At 37.9% G+C, this 16,104-nt stretch overlaps 1 protein-coding gene across 3 annotated transcripts in view; it reads left to right on the top strand.

Moving 5' to 3' along the window:
- Positions 1 to 1,562: 1,562 nt before the first annotated feature.
- rab27b (RAB27B, member RAS oncogene family) overlaps positions 1,563 to 16,104 on the top strand; it is a 46,596-nt gene continuing 32,054 nt past the window's right edge. The window contains exons 1-2 of one of the 3 annotated variants that reach the window (XM_058415958.1): positions 1,563 to 1,849; positions 4,736 to 4,798. Coding sequence is in view for 2 of the 3 variants with exons in the window: in XM_058415956.1 (XP_058271939.1) it covers positions 13,157 to 13,257 (101 nt within the window). In the remaining variant the exon portion in view is untranslated. Of the gene's footprint in view, positions 1,850 to 4,735; positions 4,799 to 13,153; positions 13,258 to 16,104 lie in introns of those variants that run through there. The other 2 variants (XM_058415957.1, XM_058415956.1) reach the window with 2 other exon arrangements.

The raw sequence follows: 16,104 nt of genomic DNA, 5'->3' as shown, positions 1-16,104 counted from the left end.
AAAATGGAAGAAATGTTTTTCATGTGTGTTGCTACTTCTAAGTATGTCTTCTTTCCAAAATCAACACACTGCTCTCCTTACCTTGTCATCCTTACTGAACCCTCGTCTGCCAACTCATTGTTGATGACCTTGCAATACACTCTTTGCTCAATAGCTGAAGTCATACGCGCAATGTGGGTCCATTGTTCCACACAATCAAGCCACTCACTGAGAAAAACGTACAGTGATCACAAATGACCTGCTTGTGATTTTGCATGGTACATGAGTGCTGTGATCAGTGTATCTCTAACAAACCACCAGGTTCCATCCAGCTTACTGCTTGAGTCATGTCTTATAAAGTATCTATAAAAAGCTCACACATAGCCATATTTATTTTTCAACAGTATCATACATTATTTTGTGCAAATATTTTGGTAAATCATGCCATAAATTTATTATGGCTAAATTTAATTAACAATACGATTATTTATATTTTTCATAAAGCTGTATTTTGATCAACATCTGACATAAACATGAAATATTCTACCATGCACAGTGCATTCTACACCATACAGCTTATGACTATAGGCATAGGCAATTTAGCAGCTCATTTTTAGCTGAGTACTTTCAAACTAGCCATATTTGAGGTAAAAAACCATAACATTGTCCACTGCTTCTCCTACCCCTTGGTGCATGGGGCAGCACAATTCCTGTCCCAATGGGCTTCAAATAGCACATTTTGATCTCTCTATAGATCTCTCTGCAGCTAAATGAGACAGTGAGCATGCTGCCTCACAAAAGCATAATGCCTTGACAGGAGAGCAATTCAGTGTAACATTAGCTTATACCTTTGTAATAGTTATTTAACATAATATCTATCTATCTATCTATCTATCTATCTATCTATCTATCTATCTATCTATCTATCTATCTATCTATCAACCACAATTTAAAAAAACAATCAAAAATTCTACAGGGAATAATGAATACATACTGAAAGTGATTAAGACCTGTACACATTACTGATTTTCACATGCCACTTTAGTGCATGCAAGGGAACGTCAGAGAAATTTCGTTGCAAGTGAAACACACAGTGTACTCAGACTTTGTACAAATGTTGCAACACAACATCTGGTATGTTTTTGTTGATAATAATAGGAACTATTGAAATAAAATTCAGAAAAGTTGTTTTATTTAGTTATTTTGTTTTTTATTGCAAAATTGCAATTAATACAATATATATGGAGTGTTGTTAGCTAGATTACACCATATTATCCTACCTAGAACAGTTTTTTTTTTTTTTAACTTGTCCCTCTTTGACCAGCAATGCAAAACAGTCTGCTGGGCAGTAATTCTCTTCTTCTTAGAGCTACCTGTACTCTTCCATTCAAAAGGCAGCAAAAGGGGGGGGACTAAATCTGGAAAAGAAAGGGTTGCTCAAAGATCACATATCACTGTTATGGTTAGGTTCACCCAAACTTTTGATAGTGATATAAATATGACGTTAAATCTCCTGCAACCTGTTGATGCGCTGTTTGGAATTTGATCCTGTCGGCGCTAGGACCCGGTCTGCTGCACGCAACATAAAAAAACCGGCCAAGTGCTCGTGCTGGAAAGCCGCCGCGAAGGAGCGTCATGCCAACGAAATTAAAGCTCTGAAAGGGTTCAAGCGCGTGACGAGCAATAAAAGGAGCGCGTGCTTTATTTCTTATTTATTTCACAGAAGTGGAAAAAAACAAAAAAGCACGCTTTTCTAGATCCGTTTTTGCGTGAAAATGTAAAAATAAAATGCCTCATCTCCCGGGCTATAGCGGCTGAAGGCAGATACACACCTGCTTATCAAGACTTCAAGCCTTATTCCTATTAATATGTAAGTAAAACAACGACACACACACGCGCGCGCGCGCACTAATTTGTTAACGGTTGATGCCCGTACAGTATCACTATTTTCTCTTTTGGCTACTTCGACCAGATATGTTAATCGTTAAGCCTGAATGAGACAATACAGAACATAATGAGGGTTTTTCCCCCCCTCTTGTGTTTCCATGGTGTTTTTATTTAAGTTCGATTTCTAACGCTTCCATCATGCTCTATGCTCGCGCGACGCCTGTGTGTGAGTCATAGCGGCGAATCGGTTCATTCTTTTGAACGACTCTTTAAGGTGAATCGATTCGTAGACATGAATGAATTTTCGAGTTTTCGAATGGTCTCTTTTATTTAAATTACCACCAGTGCTGTTGGTGATACTTTGATTACGATAACAGATTTAGCATCACGATGACAAATATATCATCGAAATGATATAACTATGGTCAAAGAATCTTTGATATTTAGTCATTAATTGAAATAGCCTTTATTTGTCACGTATACATTACAGCACAGTGATGATCTTTCTTCGAATATCCCATCCTTAGAGGTTGGGGTCAGAGCGCAGGGTCAGCCATGATACAGTGCCCCTGGAGCAGAGAGGTTTAAGGGCCTTCCTTGCTCAAGGGCCCAACAGTGGCAACATGGCGGTGCTGGTGCTTGAACCCAATTTAGTTTAAAACAAACAAAAAATGCAATAGATTATTATTATCATGCAATTCCAGCATTTATTTCATTTCTGCAAAATGAAAAGAAATCCAACTCTTCAAGCCTTTTTCTTGTTTCAGAAATGCCAATTCAATTGCAGAGGTACCAGTTAATACATTTTGTCAATGTTATATCTATTTTTTTCACCAAGTAGCTGAGTCTTATTGCGTTTGTTAAATTAGTATTGAACTTGTGACGCTGACGTTTGTGACTGTGTTGTTGTACATGCGTTTATGGCATGTGCTGTTGGCAATTAAAATGTGATATTTAATGTTTGGTTACACTGCATATTACCATGCAAACTTTAGTGCATGCCATACAGGGTCAAAATTGTGCATTTGAAGGATATGAAATCTTATATTTGCATTTTATCAAAGTAATGTGATTCTTGCTGAACTAAGATATATGATTTAATCACAGCAGTTTCCATATGGTTTAATTCCATACTAATCAAACACACAATATAATGTGTTAAATCTGAGCGACTGTTTGGACGCTAAAGCGGATTGAATAAGATAATAATGGAAATTACTAATTAAAACCTTTGTTAATTATAAATCCTCCTTTCATTACACCAGATACAAAACACAAAACTATACATGGATTCATCTGAAATTATTTTCTGCAAATCTCTCTCTCTCTCTCTCTGTCTCTGTATATATATATATATATATATATATATATATATATATATATATATATATATATAAATGCAAAATCTTCCTGAAAGGTGTGCAAACTGTACAGACACAGTCAATTTGAGTTTAAGTTAGGGTTGTGCAATAAAACAGGATTATAGGATTACAAGAAATTATGCCATGGTGCTTTTTTCTGAGAATATAAACCTTTTCAGACCACAAACATATCAGCTTGTGCCCTGTGATTTGTGAGTAGCACAGTTCGATTCATTTAAACGGGTCTGATCCAAAAGAATCGACTCAGTAAGTTGAGTCGTTACGGACATCGGTAGTGAGTCATAACGGCCCCCTCCCTCCTTCCCACGCGCCACAAAGCGCAGTCCGTGAGCATCGACTTAAGTTCATCGTCATTAGTTTGGTTTCATTTAGACGACGTGATGATGGTAAATTGGAGCTTGGTGTGGTGAGAAGTTTCAAGTGCTGATGTAAAAAATCTCACACTCCCTTTCCTGCGTTCCTGTTTGTGTCATTTACATTGCAGTAGTCGTACTGTCAGTGTGGCTCATGTTAATTCATCCATTCACCTTGAGTAAGCAATTTAACCTGGTCAGGGCTGCAGTGGATATAGAGGCCTATCCCAGGAACACCGGGCACAAGGTGGAGACACACCTTAAAAATGCTGGCAGTCCACCTCAGGGCACCACACACACACACACACACACACAAACTCATTCAAGCTTAGTAGCAATTTAGTATAGCCAGTTCACCTACTGCCATGTTTTCATAATAATAATGATAATGATGATGAGGAGAATAACGTTTCAGTACCAAAATCATGTGTTGTATGCTTGCAGAATGCCAAATATTCATATCGCTTGTATTGCTTGCTGCTTGCTTGCTAAGACCACACACAAAAAATAATATATATATATACTGTAAATAATGCACATTTCCTTTACACTTTTAACTCTCCGCAGAGTTATACACTGTTTGGAAATTTCGTGCGCAATTGCTTTATAAATTACCATGTGCTGTATTTAGACTCTTTGACATTTCCAACATGATTTACTCTGAGGAAGTTCCTTGTATTGATAGAGGGGTTATGCGGCTTCTGGGCTCCCCCTTCTCATGTAGCTTACATTTATGTGGTTCACATCTCTGAGGTGCCCAGATTTTTCTTGACTCGAGGTGTGGGAGATGGGCTTTTTCCGTAGCGTCAAATGTAATGCAAAGTCAGTGTATGAATGGGAGGATAGCAAGCATTGAAATAAATAAACATTTACAAAAAGTTTAGTATATTGAAAGTTTTGCTGCGTGATCAGTCCTAGATGTAATTATCACATTAATCACTGCAGCTCGTTTGCATTAAATATCCAGTTTGTGATACAAATTTGTTTTGCCTAATGATTTCACAGGATGACATTTCCATCCTGTATACTGTACGATTTTCTATATATACATATAGACCATTGATCTCCATTACGCTAATTAATACCGGCCCGGTTCTTAGACTATAATTCTTCTCTCTCTGTGAATCTCTGCAGGGAACAACAATCCATAAGATGATGACAAACTGTCACATAAAATTACGAGACCGCCTGAGTAAGGTGCAGTAGATTACCTTCAAATAAATAATCCTTAGCTATCATTTCCTAATGGAAGATTCTAATTTATTTAAAAAGCATATTATGTATAAATTTTTGATGATTATTGTGCGTGATCCTAGCAATCAGACTAAGAGAATAACGCCAGGTTTTAACTAAACCACTATTACTGGTTTAGCAAAGTGATATGTTAACATAATCACATAAGTTTCTGGACATCTTTCCTTAGCTACCAGGAGAAAAAAGCTCATGGGGATATAGTTACGGTCAGTGTGATTTCACTGTCAGTGGCAAAAAGTAAGCCAGCTGTGAGAAAAATGGAGACTGTCAAAAATGGAGATGTAGGGCAAAGGGAAATGCTGCAGTTGAACTAACAGTACAGTCACCTCCTGGTCACGATTAATCTTCTCATTATGAAGACATGGTCCTGCACCTGTAGTGTGCAGCCTATTATCACACAGTCACCACATTACAGACCGCACAAAATGGTCAGAAAATATCATAAAACAGCATCATATCTGAACAATGAAAATAAGAAAATTAAAAAAAAAAAAGACAAGATACTTAGAAGACAAAATAAGCACATCTCACTGTTGTTAAGAACAATCCAGCACAGTCTAAACAAAAAGATAGGCTAAAACACACAAAAAGTGGAGTCTTTCTTGATGGGAGCTGAGAACAGAAGACTCAAAAGAAATTTTAAGGTTAGTGTTAAGAGTTTAACCATACATGGGAATCATACAATGATACCCAAAGGTTTTGGGACACCCCTCCAAATCACTGAATTCAGGTGTCCACAAGGTTTAGGACTGTGTTTATGGACCAATCCTCTAGAAGTGCATTTGTGAGGTCAGGCACTGATGTTGGGCGAGAAGGCCTGACTCACAGTCTCCGCTCTAATTCATCCCAAAGGTGTTCTATTAGGTTGAGGTCAGGACTCAGTCAAGATCCTCCACACCAAACTCACTCATCCATGTCTTTATGGACCTTGCTTTGTGCACTGGTGTGCGGTCATGTTGGAACAGGAAGGGGTCATCCCCAAACTGTTCCCACAAAGTTGGGAGCATGAAATTGTCCAAAATGTCTTGGTATGCTGAAGCATTAAGAGTTCCTTTTACTGGAACTAAGGGGCCAATCCCAACCCCTGAAAAACAACACCTGAATTCAGTGATTTGGAGGGGTGTCCCAAAACTTTTGCCAATATAGCGTATGTCTTCAGCAAACATTGTCAAAGAATTCTGTGCATGATGCAGCCAGTTTGGTGCCATTGTGACCAAAGACAACCAAAAAGAAATCCTGACAATGTCTGAAATATTTGATTAAAGTCTCAGAGAGTGACCACGTCTATGACCCCTTGTTTGAAAACCTCTAGTAGGAGAGTGTCAAAGTATTACATAAAACTCATGATACATCGACAAATATGGTAGTGGGAATAGCCGACAGTTGTTTCTGTTTATGCGAGCCCATTTTCATCACGAGCCCTGATCGTGCTGATTGTTGACAAACAGAGCACAGTGATTTTCTTTCAGCGCAGATCTATCATTAGTGGATATTCATCATATAATCTGACACGAAGAACACAGTCTGCTTTAAAATGCGGCTAAGGATTTATCAGGATCCTCTCGTACAGTATGACAAGTAATGATCTTAAAACATCGCTGTAATCACACAGTATAAAAGCAGCTGTTACAGGCAGTTTGTATTGTCCTAGCCATTATCTGTCACACAACCCAGATCGAGTGATTGCAATTCATGTCCCTGCTACTAAGCTGAGATCGTGTGACTCTTTATTGATAGCTTGTCACTACCCACACAAGCCGGTGTCTTTCCTCTCCAGCATAACATGTCATTTAGGAGATATTATGTACAGGAATCAAATGAACCTGCTTCCATAATGTCAGGAATGACTCAGGCGATCAAGTGAGAAAGGAACGCTGGCAAAAAATGAAAATGCGGATGATTACAACAAAAATGAGACTGTTACAATGGGACAATTTGTTGAAGAATTCAATAGTATTTATTTCGCCAGTCACAATAATTTGTAGGCCTAAAAGAGAACTTGAAACCAAATTAAATGGCTTGGTATCTTCAGTTCTTTGAAGAGTTATTTCTGCAGATTGATCAAATTGAGTCTTTTGTTTAGATAGAAATCAATAGTCCATACTGTAGTTTCTTGCACAGTTTAAGGTCACACTTTCTGAATGCTTTCAGCTTGATCTTTGTGCACATGCAGCGGTCTTTAGTAACTGTCTGGGGTGCGGTGCTTTGTTTTTATGTTGGAAAGTACCAATGATTTTTTAGGAAGTATCACAGGTAGGTACAAGCAAAAATAATAATTGTGTAAACAGGATCTTACAATATACACCGATCAGGCATAACATTATGAGCAGTGAGAGGTGAAGTGAATAACACTCATTCTCTCCTCATCATGGCACCTGTTAGTGGGTGGGATATATTAGGCAGCAAGTGAACATTTTGTCCTCAAAGTTGATGTGTTAGAAGCAGGAAAAATGGGCAAGCGTAAGGATTTCAGCAAGTTTACAAGGACCAAACTGTGATGGCTAGACAACTGGATCAGAGCATCTCCAAAACTGCAGCTCTTGTGGGGTGTTCCTGGTCTGCAGTGGTCAGAGTCTATCAAAAGTGGTCTAAGGAAGGAACAGTGGTGAACCAGTGACAGGGTCATGGGCGGCCAAGTCTCAGTGATGGACGTGGGGAGAGAAGGCTGGCCCGTGTGATCCGATCCAACAGACGAGCTACTGTTGCTCAAATTGCTGAAGAACTTAATGCTGGTTCTGATAGAAAGGTGTCAGAATACACAGTGCATGACAGGTCAGGGCTGTTTCGGCAGTAAAATGGGAACCAAAACAATATTAGGCAGGTGGTCATAATACTATGCCTGGTCGGTGTATCTGTCGCATAAGAAGTTGAAGTACTGTTGAGGAGCCAGAATTCACAGACCATGCTAAAAGCGCTGGCATTTCTACCCCTGGGTGGACTTTCCCAGATTAGGTCACTCCCACTTTTAGTTCAGATACAGATACTAATATTTGGAGCACTAAACAGATACAGATAGCGGTACTGTGTTACACTCTCCTGACCAATTTTTATGTTACAACTAACATGGAACTATTCAGAGAAGCCTCGTGGTAAGTGAGCAGATGTTGTTCTTGAGGGAGCCAAGCTAAACAGAGAATTATCACAGTATGTTAGACATTCTTGCTCAGCTTTTCCACTGTACTTTGTTTTGTCTTGCTTGGTTGCTGAGATCTGATGAAACTGTTCAACATGTTTTTGAACAAAACTTTTGCTTTTGTAAATCTGGGCACATAGATGTCTGTGTAAGTGTGTGTATAGAAGGTAAAGAAACCCAAACAAAAGGCTAGCATTTCACTGTAGAAGAAAAATAAAAGGATGTAGAATGTAGTAAGGCACTGGATGTGAGAAAGAGAAAGTATTTTCATTGAGGACCACGACCTGACACACGTTGCCTTATTGCTGAACGGCAAAGTTGTCTGTGTTTAACAATTTTGACTTGCGAGGGTCTAAAAACAGACCGGTCTTACTTAGGTTGGCTAAAATCAAGTGAGCATCGATGATCCTCTTGTTTTCTACTAGCTGACTTTTCTCAGGTCTACAATTTGTGTTAATATTCACATGCATGGAATTGGCACAAAGAGAGATTAATAGCTCCCAGAATCTGTTTCCTTTTTTGCTGTCGTATTTTCCCGTTTAACTTGTAACAGCATTCCAGTTTGAGGTACTCCTGGTAAGTAACCTTTTCCAAGAAAAATCAACTGTCTATATTCACTAAAGAAAGAAATGAACAGTGGTTCATTCAACCCCTGCTTAACACATCAGCGTTTGCCTGACGCACAGCACTGCAGATTTGCGTCACGTGCTGTTTCGGAGGTGTGCACATTGGCTCCTCTGCAAACTATGCTTACTCATAATCCTTCTCTCTGCTTTGCTGCACTGATAGGTTTATGTGCAAGAAATATTAATAAGCTGCACTCTAGATCAGTCCTGATTACAGTGAAAGGTCAGAAATGACATAGATTATGAAAGTTACCAGTTACTAATTTGTAAAGGCATCAAACTTTTAACAACAGAAATTTTATTCATTGCATTGAGCAGACCATTAAAATGTTTTGGTTTGATTAGTAGTAGGATTTTTTTCAATTTTCTATGAGAGATTTTGACAATGGTGACAACTTATGAGTTTCAGTTTGTGTGTGTGTGTGTGTGTGTGTGGCCTTGTACATGATCGTTCATGTTTAGACTTGCCCACTTAAATAAAACTCAGTGTAATTTCAGCAGAACAGATCATTTCTGCCGAATAATACTAACAATAACAATAATACAAAATAGCCCTGACCTATCAAGGCATGGACTCCACTAGATCCCTGAAGGTGTGCTGTGGTATCTGGCACCAGGATGTTAGTAGCAGATCCTTTAAGTCCTCTAGGTTGCACAGTGGAGCCTCCATGCGCCCCACCTCGCAACCTTCAGGACTTAAAGGATACTTACAGGACTTGAGGGATTTGCAGGACATAAAGGATACTTTTGATAGATACTGACCACTGCAGACCAGGAACACCCCACAAGAGCTGCAGTTTTGGAGATGTGTCTAGTCATCACAATTTGGCTCTTGTCAAACTTAGACAAATCCTTACGCTAACCCATTTTTCCTGCTTCACATCAACTTTGAGGACAAAATGTAAACTTGCTGCCTAATATATCCCACCCATTGACAGGTGCCATGATAAGGAGATAATCAGTGTTATTCACTTCACCTCTCAGTGCTCATAATATGGCTGATCGGTGTTCAAGTTAATGTTTTGTGGTATTTTCCAATACCAAAAGAGTAAAACACGTAGGACTTAATTAACTATGTGCCACAAACACCACTGAACTTGTCTTTCACTCTTTTTGAAGGTAATAATCTAGCTACTATTGATGCAGTCAGGTTGCAATAAGAGATTTTTATTCTCTTTGGAAAAGTGCTCATGTACAGTGGAATCCCTCTGTGTTAAAGGCAGATCATGGCAGATCATCAAGAACAACATACTGGGCCAAAGCTGTTATTTTCACTCACCCACTGTCATCTGTAGATATTGTTTTCTCGCCTAGCAAGCATCCTCTGCTGTTCTGCCGTTATAGCAATGAACTCTTCGTGCTGAAGCTTTAGAGGATGTATCGAGTTGTAGGAAAACACTAGAGAAATTGTGGAGAAACTCATACACATTTTGGACCTATACATGACGCTCAATTATGAAGTCATGAAATCTAATCCAGTCTGAGCAAAAAAATTAATTAAAAAAATCAGCTAGTTTATAAAATTATTTGTTTTCTGAACCATGAAATCTAACAATAGTATTTATTCATTCAGGTTTTCAAATGTAATTTTAAACTTGGATTGTTTTCCCCATCATTTTACTTTCTAGTCTATGATTATATGATACACAAAACAAAGCATAGTGGCTGATCCAGTGAGTAGGGCTTGGATTAAGAGTTCTATGATGATTGCTGGAAATTCAAATCGGATGTCTCAATGTCAATGATTTAGCTAGGGTAAGAGAGCCCTACTGGCATAAGTGGGCTTCTTCTCAGCAATTGGTAACACATAATCAAGATGACTTAAGTAGGTCGCACCAACCTGTTGTGATTTACTGACATAGGCATGGCAGGGACACGCAACAAATATAACTAACCTGGGAATTATTAGCTAAATAAATATTTTGTGTTAGTCACCGGAAGGGACAGTATTTCTATTGGTGTTTTCTGCCATTATGACATATGCTGCAGCAAATAATTGTGGGGAATGGAAAAAACTGAAAGAACACCATTTCCTAGCCTTGAAAGCACTTGACATTGAGACATGGTGAGAACATTTGCTGTTTTGCTTTCACCCCGATGACACGTTTTCTGTCATTTCTAAAACTGGGTTTTTAACCACATTTAGTGCATGTGGCATATGAGGGGTAGCAAGCTAATCGTTATCACAAAAATGAATGACCTGTCTCTTAGATATCAAGTTAGTTAATATTAGCATCAGAACTGTTTGGCATTACAGTCTTAAATGGACTTCCAATAGACACCAGATCCACCACAACCATAACCAGGATAAACTAGGAACATTGCTGAATGGAAACTAATAAGTGAAGGTTAAAATGTATTTCTATTCATAAAGAATGTGGTATATAAGAAAGAGTAAAATGACTAAGTATCCAATAGTATAGATTCACAAAAGACAGACCTCCTAATGCCTCCTTCTTGTTGTCCTGCAATGCGAATAGTGTATTAGTCCCCAGATAATTGGAGGTAATAAATCATATTGCTTCATGTAAGAGTAATGAAGAAGTAATAAGTGTTATACAACATGTAATACGGCTGTACACTTTATCTGCAGTGTTACAGAATGTACAATTGATATGTGGCACTGTATGAAGACTAAACAATGGGAGGAAGGAATCTACAAACGGATGAGAGAGCTATTGATGAAGAAAGAGACTGAGAGTGAGAGATAGTGAGGCGGAAAAAGTCTGAAAGATAAACAGTCTGTTGATGAAAGAGAGAAAAAAAAAGACACCATCTTGAATGAGAGAGAGAGAGAGAGAGATCTTGGCTCACTGCACTGCAATGCTGTATGGGTAATTATCACAATTCCACCTGCTGTGACCCTCCACAGGGGTCAGGGGTTGGGAAGGGTGCTCCATCTGCTGAGGAAGAGCTCCTTCATCGCAACATTAAGACTATACATTTAAAATATTTTATTTCCGACATCATCAGCCTAAAATGTTTCTAAAACAGATAACTATATTAATTAAATGTTCATTTATGTCCCAAAGCACTGATTCCTTCAGAAAAGAGGTGATGATGTGCAGAAAAAGTAGTGACCAACTTTCTAAATAATTCAGTGACTGAGTAGCAGAGATAAACTGTTTTATTAATGGATCAGTTAAAAACATGCTTTAAAATGATTTAAGTAAACGCAAATACATATGATTTTATAACTACTATTTGGATAGTAACTGCAGTTAAACTAATAGATATGCTACAATGAAGCACATTATTATGATAGGCACGCTTGAGGAAATGGTGTGAGAAATGCTGTTGTAGCTGCCGTAGGATTCTGCACCCGATTCATTCATGTGTCTCTAATGGCCAATCACTGTGGAAGTGGATGGTCAGTTGGGATAGTGAGCTGAAGTGCCTTTCTGATGCTTTGAAAGCGTTGGAATCCTGTCTAAAGGGATAGCATAAATCTTTAGGAGTAGGTAGTAATTGCCATCTTAGGCAAAACCCTGTTTGTAACATGCTTCTGAGATGCGATAAATGATGCATAGTACAAGCTCAACCACATTTTAAAGACTTTGTGGTCTGGTTTGTAGTCATTCAGCGTTTTTTCCTGCTCAGTTTTAATTGATATCACAAAACCATTCATAATTCATAATATTAGTTTCCATTGTAATCTTTTTCAGAGCCACAAAACAAAACAAAATACAACCTTAATCTTCTTAGACTGTAGTGTTATTTTCATTCACTGAGCTGTTTCCTCTGGAATGTGTATAGACAGATAAGGGAACCTAATTGCTAGCTCTAAATAATTAATGACACTGAAGATCCTCGGAAATGCCAGGGAGCCTCAGCTAGTTATGTATTTTAACACCCCATTAGTTATGTATTTTAACACCCGGAGTAGTCTTGAGAAATAAGGCTGACACACCTCTAAATTGGTGTAATGTTCATTTATAGTTCATTATAGGTCAGTATTTAAATACTACGACATCTTGACTTTTTTTGACTAGTTTCTGAGTTTTTGACTAGATCCTAACTAGCCAATTAAAGTCTATTCATATTAATACCTGCAAATTATGTACATATTTGGGTGGATCACAGTTGTATAAAAAGGTATCCAGGTGATGTCCCTGTCCCTGGTGGGTGGTTTATGTCATGAGGTAAAGGATTTTGAGGTATGTTTTAAGTCATTGTCCTGTTGTAGTTTGCTTCACGATTTCTGATATGTACTTGAATCTATTCATCCATCTGTTTATGTAAAGTTTTCTGCTACACTGGCTGCCACACAACCCTCAAAGCCTAACAGATCCTCCCTAATGGGGTGGTGATGGCTCAAGTGGGTAAGGTTTTGGGCTATGGAGCAGAAGGTCAGGGTTGAGGTTTATTAAAAAAGTAAATACAATGATGGTGTTCCTTTCATCAAATGCTGATCCTTTTTCCTTCAAACATACATTTGGTGATTGCACCCAAAATGTTTTATTTTTACTTCATCACTTGTTCACAAAATGCATCCGGCTTATCAAGACGTTGTTTTGAATACAGAAGATGTTATGAGGTCACATGTTTCCTTCTGATGGCTCCTCTTTGCAGATAATTTGCAAGCAATGCTGCAGTGTAGAATATTGCACCACCACTCCTGTGTCAGCGAAACTTTCCAGCAGGTCTGTGCTATCATTTGGGTTTTTGTTTTGCCTTTTTTTTTTTTTTTTGAGTTGAGTGTTCTTGGTCTTCTAGACATTGATGTCCACAGTTTCCCTTAACTTAATGACATTTTGGACAGTGGAAACTGTGAGCTGGAAGAGCATTGATATCTTTTTATAGTCTTCCTCCGCTTTGTGGGCATTAATTAGATTCATTTTCAGATCCACAGTCGTCTGCGTAGAGGAGCCTTTGGTTGTTGAGTGTTAGCACAAGGATTTGTAAGTCAGATAATTTATTCCACTCTGGAATCATCACCTGACAATTCCTAATGACATTTTCTTACTTGAGTAATGAGATTAACTCACATGTTAATCAAGTTCCGACATGTTACTACTTTAATAGTATTTAAACTTTTGCTCATGCCCTTAAATATAGAGGAACCATTAATCAACTTTTGCAAAAATTTGTATTTTTAAAATTGTTTGCTGTAGAAGGTGTGTTTTGTTAAAAGATGTTGGTTCCCAAACATGTACATACAACTTGACCTCATAAGCAAGAAAAAAAAGCTAAATATATTCAGTTTTTATCAGTATATAAAAATATTCTGGGTTGGCAAATACATATCCTGAAATAAGAATGTGCAAGAGAGATAAATGACTAATGGGTGTTTAAAGAGGAAGTGAAAGAGCTCAGAGATGATAGTCATTTGTGTAGAATGCATTTAACTTCTCTCCCTCACACACACAGACACTATCTTCCCTAGAATGCAAGTCTGTCTGAAGTTGCAGCTATTAGTGGATATTGAATAGTTACTTTGGGACTTCTGTGTGAACTGAAGCAATGTCTGGCAGTTTTGTCTTTGTTGGTTTATTTAAATTGAGCTTTTATTTAAACATAAAAAGTTAAAGCAAGGATTAAGTCTAGGTTTAGGCTTAACATTTAGAAAATTTAGTAACATACAAGTCAATGAAAATACCCCATAAAGAAGTATAAACTTTGTGTGTGTGTTTGGCCACTTGCATGTTGGATTATTTGCTGCCATTATGCTGATATATTGATATTTTAAGCAGCATAATTAGATCAAATGTCTTCTGGCAACTCTTAATGCTTCAGCATACCAAGACATTTTAGACAATTTCATGCTCTCAACTTTGTGGGAACAGTTTGGGGATGACCCCTTCCTGTTCCAACATGACTGCGTACCAGTGCACAAAGCAAGGTCCATAAAGGTCCATTAAGAGTTCCTTTCACTGGAACTAATGGGCCAAGCCTAACTCCTGAAAAACAACACCTGAATTTAATGATTTGGAGGGGTGTCTTGTTTATTTATATATATATATATATACACCCTATATATATATACACCCTATATATATATATATATATATATATATATATATATATATATATGTATTGCATTATATGAATTATATTCAGAAAGAAATGCTGATTCATAGCTAGTAATGTTAAAAATGATTAGTGGTTTATATTTTTGTAAATAATTATAATACTTTATCCTGTTCTGATATGTACTCAAGCTCGATTGTCAGCCCCTTTTACATCTGCTGTGGTGAGCACCTAAGCAATGCAGTGTTAACAGTTGTAATATTATTCCATGTTAATTAACGTGGCATTACATCGGATGCATGCGGTGTTGACGTGTATGACATTTCTTGATAGAAAATCAAAAGAAAGTTTTCTGGGTTTTTGCTTCACAGATTGTGTATAACGTGATAATGCTTTTTATATGCTGTTGGATGCATGATCCTGATTAGTCAGAAGGTGTTGATTAATTTTCTAAAACAGCACATCCCAGCCAACAGTTTTGGCTTTATATTAATGTGCTCGTTCTAATATGGTATGGTTTCTATAGTAACAAGTTAGATGAGGACTCGGTACGGTGGACATGCCACTTACACAGATTAAAAATGTGTGTAATCATAGATATGGTGTAGTACACACTTCTGCACTCTCCTTTAAACCTTTTCAGGCCATCAGCTCTGGACGATTACATTGTCGTTTGATTAAAAAGAAGTTGGATTCAGATTGCTTTCATTTATTATCGTGCTGAACCTGTCTAATTTTAGCTATGTGATTTTTTTGGCTGATGTGGTGCATGACAGTGTACTGAGCTTTCAATGCCGAGTCTCTTTCGTTGTGGAGGATTCACTCTTTCACTCTTACACACACACACACACACACACACACACACACACTGTCGGTAGCTTCTTTTTTAGTGTTTTTTTTAAATATTATTTTCTCCCACTCTTTCTCTCTTTCCAACCACCCATCTCTTTCCAGCTCTCATCTTTTCTCATCTTCTGTTCTCTTTACTCATCTTTCCCTCCCTTCCTCAGTTTGTTATCCTCACCCCTTTCATGTCTCACACCTTTATCCTTCTCTTTTTAACCTTGCTCACATTCTCTTTTGCTTCATTTCTTCAATCATTTCTTCTTTCTCATCTTATGTTCAATGTATCCCCACTACCATCTCTCTCTCTCTCTCTCTCTCTCTCTCTCTCTCTCTCTGTCTCTCAGATACATACGCATACATGCAGGCAGGCAGGCACACACACACGCACACACGCACACACACACACACACACACACACTTGGAGTCTGTAACTTGTTTATATTCGCTATTTTCTCCCACTCTTTCACTCTTTCCAACGCCCATCTTTTTCACAGCTCTGTCTTTTCATCTTTACTCTTTCTCTTTCTCTTTTTCTCACTCTTTCCCTCCCTTTATTTCCTCACTTTTTCTCATCCTCACCCTTCCATGTCTCACATCTTTATTTTTCCAATCATTCTGCCTTGATTTCTTCAATCTTTTAATTCTTTCTCATCATACTTTCAATGTCCCTGCTT

This window comes from Hemibagrus wyckioides, linkage group LG18 (assembly GCF_019097595.1).
Source record: "Hemibagrus wyckioides isolate EC202008001 linkage group LG18, SWU_Hwy_1.0, whole genome shotgun sequence".
Classification (NCBI taxonomy): domain Eukaryota; kingdom Metazoa; phylum Chordata; class Actinopteri; order Siluriformes; family Bagridae; genus Hemibagrus; species Hemibagrus wyckioides.
This window is presented reverse-complemented; position numbering and strand designations above follow the sequence as displayed.